Genomic DNA, 11,519 nt, shown 5'->3' on the forward strand with positions numbered 1-11,519 from the left:
CAAAACTGATACAGTGTTGTTGTTCCACACTATTGTTATGGATCCATGGTGTCAGGAGTCCGTTTTTGTTGTGAGTTTGAAGATCAGATAGTTGATAGAATAAAAAGAGAGAGGTGTAATTTAAAGGAAATAGCTAGCTAGTAGCCCCTTTGAATTTTGCGGCTTTGGAATTCCTCAGTTCATGGTGAAGCAAAACAGCATAAATGAGACATCCCTTTACTAGTATCATTTTTTTTTATTTTTCCTTAGACATTTAAATCAGTCGTTTTGAAGCAAATAATAAAATACTTATACATAAAGCAACTTGTTACTCATATGCCTCTTGAGAGCTCCTTGCTTCTTCTTAGGGTTTTGAGTTTTGAGCATAACAGAACTTAATGGCTAGGTTGACATAAGATAATTTTGTTTTCAGTTCCCCACAGATTTATTCACTGTGTGTGTGGAAATCTGTGGGGGATAGCAGAATCTCAACTAAATTTTCATCTTCACAATCAGTTCTTTCTCCTTATCGGCCCTCAGTAATGCTACTTTGTAACCAACTATACAGTGCTGTAGACTGCTGATGTAGGGCATAGTTCAAAGAAACAGCAGGGTAGGACTTAATGCCAGCCTGCTATGGCTAAAAAAGCAGAATATTTAAAAATATGTATTATGTTTACTTTTATGTGTAGATGTTGTAGTTGCTTTACTTGCAGAATTAAAATAAACATTGCTTAAGTAGTATCACTGCTTTTTGTAACATTGAAAACATTAGCGCTGTTACTAAAGGCTTTTTTTAGGGGCATGTAATGTTGACATTTCTAAATAAATGTAATATACCAATTGGTTTTTCCACAGAGACCTCAAATGAAGTGAGCTCAATTGCTTCATCAGACCTAAAGACTGCTTATTTGAGTTTCAAAATTGAGTGGCACAGAATAAGGATCCTTGTGTTTACTCTTTATGGGTTCCTTATTTAATTTATTGTGGCTTACCTTCTAATTTTTTTTTTTTATTTTTAAGCACCTGAAGCTTAAGGAGACAAATCTTGTGGCACTGCAGCAATTCAATGCATTAGCTCAGATGCATCGCGTTGAACAGTTGACAGTTGATCCTCAGGGAAATCCAGTTGTAAACTTTACTTTGTGGAAATATTATGTTCTGTTTAGACTGAACCATTTTAATCTACAAAAGATAAATGGAATAAAGGTAGGACAGTGTTGCTTCCTTCTTACTGTTGGTCTTAGAAATTAGCATTGCTTTTTTAAAAAGCAGGTGAATTGCTCAGAAAATGAGCAGAACCCAGACAGCGTCTGTTCAGTATTTTGTGGGCAGGGGAATAAGTAGACTTCACCATATTATTTCTTGTGCTATGCTTATGTTAAGTCCAAATATATTGTGTTACAGTTAGCCGAGTTGGTAAGATTCTTAGTTGCCATTAAAATGTATTGTCTCAGTTATTTGTAATCAGAAATGGCAGTCCAAATCTATACCTGGGTGGTTGGTATGTACCTGAATGGAAGACTTATTATTTCTGCATGTATTACTTAATAAATAAATAGTAACTAAAAAAAACCCCAAACCCTGCATGCTGTTACTATATTTTATAAAGACTGTTCGAAACAGTCTCAGTGTTGACAATGCATAGTAGAACAACAATTGGCATTTGAGGTATTACTTGGTAGTTTACAGTATAGGATTATTTGTATCTTCCAGTGATATAAAATATCTTCTTCTTTAAGCCTATCACAGAAAAAAGACTGTCAAATACATTTTGTTGTTGTTGTTAGCTGTTTGATTTATATTTAAGAAAACTGAAAGTTAGGACACTAATATTCCTATTCTTTTTACTTTATTCCCCATTACATCAATTGAAAGTTAATTTATTCAGGCATATAAAATGGGTATGTTACACTTGTGCCGTGATCATAAAGGGAGTGAGAATAGTCAGGATACAATACAAAGTCTGAATGTGCATTCAATTTTAAATGCTAAATAAATATAAGTGCTGGTCTAGAAGTTAGTTAGAGCAAGAATAATACATTGTTTTAGTCTTTAGAGCTGGTATTTTGATTTGATCGTCATCATATCTTTTGGATTAGGTATTTTGCTTGTTATCTGATATAGCCATAGCATGGATACTGTGGTTTACTTTTAGTTCTGTAAAATATGTGTTAGCTGCATGGAAGAGCAGGAGTAGGTTAAAGAGCTTACCTGAATTAACCATCAGAGAAAGGATGAGACAAGATGAAGGATGAAGGCAAGTATGACTTACTCTTACAGCACAGTAGAAAAAGGTTGAATGTGGATTTAAGGTTTATTTCTTTTTTAGTATGTGATATTTTCAAAATCAATACTAGTGATTCAGGTTAGAAGAGCATAGAAACTAAATCTTACCTGTTTGGTCTTAATGGAGAAAGACAGAAAAAAGAAAATAACACAACTGTTGAAGTAGACTTTTTGATACAATCTCAAGGTCAGCGTATTCAGCCTTTGAAGGAAAGCTTTGAATTTAATAATAGGGCTTGGGGATGATTTTAGGGAGTGGATTTACATGTAGAGTGGCATGCTTTTTAGGTAGGTCATATATCAAATTTTCTATATATGACTGAAGAACATTTTTATCCTCAAAACATTTTTAGCCTAATCGCGCTATATGAAGATGTGCACACAGAATTTTTTTTCCTAGTGTCATTAATCATTTGAAAAGTGTCATAGTCAAGAGGAAGAAAGAGATGAACTCTGCTGTTTTTCATTAGTCTACAACAGAAGTCATGGTATCCAGCTCTGCAGATGTATATTACCTTTTCTTTTAAAACCAGTAATAGTAACTTCTGTCTCAATGTAAAGAATACAAAGCCCTGAAGTGTGCTTGCAAACCTTAGATCAGCCCTAAATAATAGTTTCAGATTGAAGAGAAATAGGCATACTCTGCTGTTCTGATTATCATTTGTATGCAATGTTTGTGAAGACTATTGTGTTGCCAGCTCCGAGGTGCATATTATTGAGGAGTAAGAGCAATACATACTAACTGAATTAACTAAATCGCATAAATCTAGCACTTTTAAACTTAAGAAAATAATAATAGTTCCATAACGACGCTTTTCTTCTTTCTCCAAAGTCCCCATTCCATTCCAGGCTAGAAAGTGTTAGTCTCCTAGTAAAATTTATTATGTTCACCTTTCAAACTGTTACATTTACTAACTGTGAGGAAGAAAATCCTCTTTATTGAGCTACACTATTTCATGCTTTTCCTTGTGATAGTAATCTCAATTAAGAGTTGTCAAGATTTGAAGTTACTGACCCCTACAGAATGCTTTACACGAAGTGATGTGTCATCCAGTATAACAGATGCATCATGTTTGCTGACTTGGTGCCTATTCTGTACTTGGCAAGAGTCAGGCATAATAGTTTTACATTTATTTGATATTACCGTTACAGTCTTTTTTGTGATTAATGGAGCAAACAATATACTGGGGTAACATAGAGAACGTAAGTTACTGTGAACTAAAGAGTGTATTCAGCATTGCTGTCTCTGTTGACCTGGTCTTTATGCTTCTCTTAGCATAAATAAATAAATTAAAATCACTTCTCCAGTAGACCTTTCTGCATGTAGTGGTCTTTGTTTCCCTAGCTGCCTTCTGTATTCTTTGTTTTCTTTCTCCTGTTAACAAACTGTTCAGCAGGGTCATCTACTCTTAGACTACTAAATAAGACTTCTGTAATTTTAAGTGAAAACGAGCAAATCTAAACACTGTAAAAATGGAATTGACTTTACATTTCTCATTTCCTGACCTATGTTTTCTCTGGTGAATTTCTCCCTGCATTATGCTGTTGCAGTATACCTTAGGCAGGATTAGATTGTACAGTGTATAAACACTAAACAAGAATATAATCAGATTACATATATTTGGGTCAAAATTCCTTTTTATTTGCTAGCTTGAATAATGCAGAACACAAAAACTGTATGGAAGTACTTAGTAATATTGTGAGTATTGAAGTTTATTTAATTGTGGGTTGCTTTCCAAAAATATGAGATGAACGGAAATTAAATTTGATCCTGAAGTTAAGAACTCAGTGAGTTTCATTGTTCTGTGTTATCCAGGTCAGATTGAGATGATCATAAAGATTTCTTCTGCACTCACTGGAAAGCCAGGAGTCTAGAAATTGTGCCAGCAAACTTTTGGCAGCTGAAATCAGTTCATAGTCTGGCCATCAGGGCAGGAGAAACACAGGCCATGGTCTCCAGAGGTTGTGAGCCAAGACAAACAAAACTCAATAACAACCACCAAAAAATAACCCCGTTTTACTGTCTTTATACAAAACAAAAATGTGTAAAATCAACCACTGAAAATCAGTTTAAAGATACATCTCTAACAATGTTGACACAACAGTGTGGGTGATGTTTAGAGAAGTATAAGGAAGCCACACATATTTTGGGGGTTGAAAAATGCAGAGAATAAATTCTTTCTTCTCCCTCCCTTCCCTCCCCTCCCCCCAAGCCTTCTCTATGATGCTGCCAAAATAAGAGAGACTGTAATTTACTGTTTTACATGTAGGTACCCAGAATCTTGTTATTTCTCCAGCGTAACTTGATCAGGAATTTTCCAGTAGACCTTCTGTAAGTGCGTGCAGTATGGAACAGTATCAGTATGTCTGGTCTTCAGATACTCAGTGTAAGAAATTGTTAGAAAATTCCTCATTTTGTGAAAACTGTCATAAAGCACAGGGTAGCATGTGTATACATTAAAGTTTACAGAATTACAGGAAATAAAACAAGCACCAAGCACTCATTTGATTTCTTTTAAAGTATATTTAAAATGCCAGTAAAAGCAAATCTATGTTTTGAAGATATGCCTGGAACAGATATGTATGCAGTGTTATGGATAACAAATTTAAATTAATTCTTAATGTACATATGTAATGAAATATGAATGTGCCAGTTTGAAACTTTTTTCTTCCTCTTCTCCCCCTTCCCTCACAGGTTACTGAAAACGACATTGTAATGGCAGAAAGGCTCTTTGGCATTCTGGCATATGTAGCATCCTCTGAGCTGCCACATTATCGCATGCTTTCATTACTTGGAGAGTCTAGGTAAAATACAATAAGTGGAACTGTAATTTGTCCAGAACATGTTGTTTAATTCTTTTGCACACTATTGTGTTAAATGCTTTCTGGATGAAAAGACCTCATGAAGTTTAACCATGACAAGTGCAAGGTCCTACACCTGGGTCGAAGCAATCCCAGGCACAGCTACAGGTTGGGCAAAAAGGAAATTCATGGTAGTCCCGCGGAGAAGGACTTGGGGGTGTTGGTCAATGAGAAAATGAACATGAGCCAGCAGTGTGCGCTTACAGCCCAGAAAGCCAACCGTATCCTGGGCTGCATCAAAAGGAGTGTGACCAGCAGGTCAAAGGAGGTGATCCTGCCCCTCTGCTCTTGTGAGACCTCACTTGGAGTATTGTGTGCAGTTCTGGTGTCCTCAACATAAAAAGGACATGGTACTGTTAGAACAAGTCCAGAGGAGGGCCATGAGGATGATCAGGAGACTGGAGCACCTCCTGTATGAAGATAGGCTGAGAAAGTTGGGGCTGTTCAGCCTGGAGAAGAAAAGGCTGCATGGAGACCTCATAGCAGCCTTCCAGTATCTGAAGGGGGCCTACAGGGATGCTGGGGAGGGACTATTCATTAGGGACTGTAGTGATAGGACAAGGGGTAATAGGTTGAAACTTAAACAGCAGAGGTTTAGATTGGATCTAAGGAAGAAATTCTTTACTGTTAGGGAGGTGAGGCACTGGAATGGGTTGCCCAGGGAGGTGGTGAATGCTCCATCCCTGGCAGTGTTCAAGAGCAGGTTGGATGAAGCCTTGGGTGACATGGTTTAGTGTGAGGTGTCCCTGCTCATGGCAGGGGGGTTGGAACTAGATGATCTTAAGGTCCTTTCCAACCCTAACTATTTATGATTCTATGAAAATTTTGCAAGTAACAAGTTCTGTGTTTATTGCAGAAATATTAGCATCTCCTGATTCATGTAGCCAGAGGTATTCACAGAAGTTTTATGAAATCTGCTGAATAAGATTAAAAGGCTCATGCACACAAATGAGCTGCCTGTTTAATTCTGCAACTGTATTGGTATTGGTGAAGATTTATGGACTTTGATGGTGAAGACTTAGCTGTTTTTAGTGGGTATTTTATACTGGGTGACTTATCACAGTTAACAGATTTAAGAGTTGGTGCTGTAAGAAAAAAGGTGCTGAAAAAAAAACCTATTTTTTGTCTTCTATAGATACGTACTTAATAATAAGTTTAAGCTGCAAGATTTCCTATTTAGGAGATGCTATGTGATACATGTCAAAAGTCAGTTGTGTAGAAGCAAATTAATGGAGGAATATCTACAGTCATACGTGTTTTGAGTAACTTGAGGGTGCAGTAAATTTGACAGCTTGTAAAGTACATGGTCAAAATGAGAAAATTTTTAAAACTTCACAATTACTAGAAACATCTGCATTTAAAGAAAAAGTTTCTAATAATTCAAACTGTAAATCTCTGTCTTTTCAAAGGAAGAAGCAGTTCCATTATCTGCTGGAGGGAAAGGGAAAGAAGTCTGGGTTTGGGAGTGAGGAGAATATTGACAACAGAAGAAATGGAGAGGAGAGTGCAGCTCGAGCAACATTGAATTACACGACAAAGGATTTTCATATGGAAAAGCTTGAGGTAAGTATGTAATTGCAAAATATTTTCATCCTGTATCATATAATCTTAAACTACTACTCATGGAATTTGTCTTGCTGTCAAGTTTCAGTTGTGCTATTGAGAATGGTGGTTTTGAAATGTCGCTATTTAACATATTTAAATGTACTATCAAACATTTTGTCTGATCTTTGCCAGAATACTGGATAATTATCAGTTTCTGTCTCCAGTGAAGTGGTTCCTGAACATTGCCACAGTCTCAAAAATACCTTCTCACCTGCAAGCCTTATATTTGTAACAAAATGTACCTGCATTAGTCAAATAAAAGTGAGCAGGGTATTTTTCAAAGAAATACAGATATTGCAGAGTTTAGGATTTTCTAATGGTATTAGAATGTCAGAAAAATATCCCAAAATGAACTGGTAAAGAATACCTTCAGATAAGACTTCCTAGGTTTTATATGTGCTACAGGAAAATAAATACGTAAGAGATGTATTAGGTTTAATTAATAATAAAATTGCCAGCTGGCTTGTTTTAGACAAGTGCATTAGTCACGCTTGTTTTAGTTTGTGTTTGTGATCTGCTAAAATTCTTGCATGGACAGAGGGAAATTATTTGCAGGGAGAACATACTTCTTTCAACCACAGTCTCCTTTGAGCAGTCATCATGAGTTCTAGCTATATGCACTCTGCTTCCCACATTTGTCCCCTTATGTGCTTTTTTTATGTGGAAATATATAAATCTTGTAGTGCAAGAAATTAAATCAAGTTCAGTAAACAATGAATTCAGTTATTGCACTCTCATTTTGTTATCTCAGATCTATAGCGTAAAAAAGAGACAATGACCGCATGTGTGGAACAATTAAATGAAGAAAACAGTTTCAAAAGCTGATACAGTAGCTCTTAAACTTTGAATGGCATAGAGTGGAGACAGCGAGGCATTTCTCTTGTCCTTTACCAAGGAACAAGCACTATAATAAAATAAGCTCAATAATTCTACAGTCTATTAAATATATGAATTGTTTTCCTAGCATGGCAATTTACACCTTGTCCATTGTTATAGTGTTATCTATGTGGCAGCAGATACTACAGGATGTCACAAGAGGAGAGTAGGATAGGCAGAAGACTGATTCCAGTTCCCCATCAGTAGTAAACTAACATAATAAATGTGATTGAATAAGTTTATTTCTAGAGATGACAGTCTGAGTCATTGATTAATAATTTTAAGTTTTTAGATGAAACAGCTGGAAAGTATTTTCTCTGGTTTATCACTCATTTAAGAAAACTTTTGTTTTGATGGCCTGAAACATGACCTAACATTTTTAACAGTGCCATAAATCAAACAGGTTAGATGTTTAGCTCCAATATAACTTGCTGTTCAAAGCTTATTACAGCATTTTATAGAAAATCCGCAGAAACGGGGATTAATAGAGTAACTAAAATACAGAGCTGGTAGTTGCAAAAGGGTTCAGGTTACTTCAGTATCTAATGTAGTACATTAGGAACCATGGACTTGTCAGAGTCTGTCAGGAAACCTGTGAAAAGAATGCACAGTGGCATAATTTTCTGTGACAGTATATTCTTGTTAAGGCAGGTAGATAAACATATGCTTTACAACTATTGCACTATAATCATGAAAATGTGCGAAAGGAATGGAGAGAAGGAGGAAAAGTAATATAGTTCTTAATTTCTGTAAATTTTGAATGCTATTCCAGAAGGCAAGAAAAATCATAATGCTGTTGAAAGTATTTACATGACTACTTAACAGTGGATTTCAGGTAAATTAATGAATGTGAATATGAATATTATGAGTACAATAATATTCTGCAGCCACACTCATAAAAGGTTGATTTAAACCCCTTGGTCTGTGCAACTTAAAACCAACAGGAAAAAGTGTGCAGGGGTCTCTTCGCCTGGTAATCTGTTCTTTAGTTCATTGAATCTTTGTGCTTGTTTTTGGGTTTTGCTCTTGTTTAACCTTTTTCTTCTTTGTCTTACACAACATGTAATGGTTCTCTCATGCAGGAAATCAAGGAAAGAAAAACATTTTGCCAGACATACGTTGACAACTTAGTGAAGGAAGCAGCTGACATCAATATGAAAAATGAGTCGTTGCAGAAGCTCTGGCCTCAAATGTTCATTGAGCTTGTCAGAGATGCAGTGATAGAAATACGCAATAAAAATTCCTACATGAAACTCTGCTTGCAGCGGATCATTGATCAAAACCAGTAGAGTCAAGGCATGTTGTCTTGCAAGCTTTTGGTTTCAGTATTCCATGATGTTTTACAAACTTAAACCAATATAAAGTTACCATCGCTATGACCTACATCACATCCCACCCCAAAGGGATGGCTTTAAATCCTAATTGACTCTTGATAGTTGTGAAATAAAAGTATACTTGCATACTGCTTTAATGGTTCTTCCTTGGCTAAAGTAATGAGATGACATAGAAGTAACTTGGTGATTGTTATGATTTACTAAGTTCTCGCTTATTTTTTTCTTCTACCCTCTATTCTGTAGTATTACAGCATTTGCACTCTGCTTGCCTTATTTTTTACTGCACACTTTTTAGTTGTCACCTTTTCAACTGTTTGCTGCTGTTCAAAAACAATCAAGAATAATAGTAGCTGAATTTTTTTATGTGCAAAAGCTAATAAATTATTTTTACACTCTGACATTGATGAAGACCTTATTAACTTTTCAATTTCTGATGTTATAGGACACTTTCACATCAATGCCATCACAATGATTAGTTTATCAACATTTAATGGGCCTAATCCTCAACTGAACAAATTGCCCAAACTTGATACCAGGTGTCTTTCATTAATTTCATTTGTATTACTTTGTATGAATATTATAGGCAAAACAGTTTAAAGAGTTCAGGGTCTCCTCAAGCTCTATTTGTGTTCCGTTAAAACTTGCTAATAATTTATTTTCTTTCTTGCTTACTAAATGATTAGTTTTTGAGGTTTTCCAAGGTCAAATGAGCTAAAATGCGTGCATTACATTTGATAAGGAAACTGATGACTACTGTTCAGCTGTAATTAATTTCTGTGACTGTGTGAAAATTTCATATGTTATCAATAAAAATAAATTCTTCACTTCTGCCCTTCACAGGTAAAGATGTACTTACTGTGTGCAAAGAAAAGATACAACTTCATTAGTGCTTCATGAAGAGATGAGACACAACTTGTCCCCCAAATCAACTGTGAATGGGTAGAAATAGCACATTCCATAGTACAGTAACTTTCATTGTAAACACCTTGTGAACCTTCTGCCTAGAAATTGAATTTAGGAACTGTTAGTGAGTCCAGATGATTCCCATGACTAGTGTTCATATGCAAGTGGAAAGTTCTGCCATTTAAACCTAATTTTATAGTTCTGTTGTATCTTAATTAAAACAACACAGGCATTCAGTTCAAATTGATCTAATTTTACTTAAGCTCATTTATAAAGAAGAAATTCAGAAAGTAGTTCATAACTGAGGAAAAGTTCCTGCAAAGGTTTCTGTACAAAACTTTACCTGGACAAGAATCTCTGGCAAAGCAGAGATACAAATACAGTTTAGTAAGTTTCTATGCCCTGAAAATCGCCTTGAATGAGTAGCATAAGTCAATGGTCATAGGTATTAAGGAATATATAGTCTGCTTGCATTTAGGACAAGCTGGTGCATCTTAAGTTTTCAGAGAGAATCCATTTTCAGTGCATGTTACAGGTTAACAACGGCATGCATACTGTTGTCAATTTGAATTGAGTTATGTCATCTTCTAAAGCATACTTGCTGGTAGTTGCTTTTCAGTCTTCACAGAATTTATTGGAGGTTAAGTAATGTAAATTCTAGGAAAATTTTAGAAGTCCTGAAGAAACTGCTCCAGCAGTTGACAGAACTTAATAAAGACGATCACCCCTCCAGGATTTCTGAACTGCTTCATGGAATTTGCAATAACATCAGGGTATTTGATAGGATCTTTTTTTTACTTTCCATTGGAAAAATTGCACTCTCAAGTTTTATGGGGCATTTTATTAAGGGAACAAATTAATACCCCGCAGAATGTGTGAAAAGTAGAGTTTATGTTGTAGAGACAGTATAGAAATTATCATGCAGAAGTTTTTTGGATCTGTCAGTTCCTTTACATCATTTATGTGCACAGGGTATAGGTGGAGCAATCCCAGCTTCTGCATGGGGACAGAAACCTCAGCAGCTGTCTGAAAGTGCAGAACTCTCCTGATGATGTAGCTGTAGCAGATGGGCCCCTTTTGAATCAGATTCAGCAGCAATAAAAGACTAGAAAAAACTGTTTTGAAAAGGGTGGATTGGTCTAGAGGAACAGGAAGTTCTTCATGGGAAAATCTAGAGAAAAGCCAGATTTTCTGATACTGAGGCTTTAGAAGCATAATCCTGATAGGAGGCCTTTAGCTAGGGTATTGAAAAAACTGAGTTAAATGAATCAGAGGGTATTGACTGTGAGTTACAGAAACATCTCCTTAAAATCCTCTGTATTCCCAGTGGTCTGTGACTGCTGCCAGTTTGGACTTTTTTCACTAATAGCAGCTGTTTCATAACAGGATTGCTAAATGGCTGAAGTGAGAGTAACTAGGCAGCTATTAGAAAAGAAGAAAAGATTAACATTGGGCTGCTTACGTACTTTTCACATAAAACCAGTAGGAAACAAGTGAATGGTGGACTAAAGTGATGTTAGATCTGAGAGGAGGTAGAATTTTAAACAGCTAGGTGATCTTAAAATCGTTAGCATGCTGTATGTTATGTGTTCTTCAACATCAGTTCATACAGACTTGTGGGTTATGCTCTTGTAATTGCTTATTAAGGATTTTCTGTGTCTCTAAAAATCT

At 35.8% G+C, this 11,519-nt stretch overlaps 1 protein-coding gene across 2 annotated transcripts in view; it reads left to right on the top strand.

Moving 5' to 3' along the window:
• LRRC49 (leucine rich repeat containing 49) overlaps positions 1-9,782 on the top strand; it is a 49,872-nt gene extending 40,090 nt beyond the window's left edge. Inside the window, exons 14-17 of one of the 2 annotated variants that reach the window (XM_031046000.2) lie at positions 1,003-1,188; positions 4,964-5,073; positions 6,540-6,693; positions 8,694-9,782. In XM_031046000.2, the coding sequence (XP_030901860.2) occupies positions 1,003-1,188; positions 4,964-5,073; positions 6,540-6,693; positions 8,694-8,900 (657 nt within the window). In that variant the 3' untranslated portion in view covers positions 8,901-9,782. The remainder of the gene's footprint in view (positions 1-1,002; positions 1,189-4,963; positions 5,074-6,539; positions 6,694-8,693) is intronic. The other variant, XM_013128189.3, reaches the window with a different exon arrangement.
• The last annotated feature ends 1,737 nt before the right edge of the window (positions 9,783-11,519 follow it).

The sequence above is a fragment of the Melopsittacus undulatus genome, chromosome 9, assembly GCF_012275295.1.
Source record: "Melopsittacus undulatus isolate bMelUnd1 chromosome 9, bMelUnd1.mat.Z, whole genome shotgun sequence".
Lineage (NCBI taxonomy): Eukaryota > Metazoa > Chordata > Aves > Psittaciformes > Psittaculidae > Melopsittacus > Melopsittacus undulatus.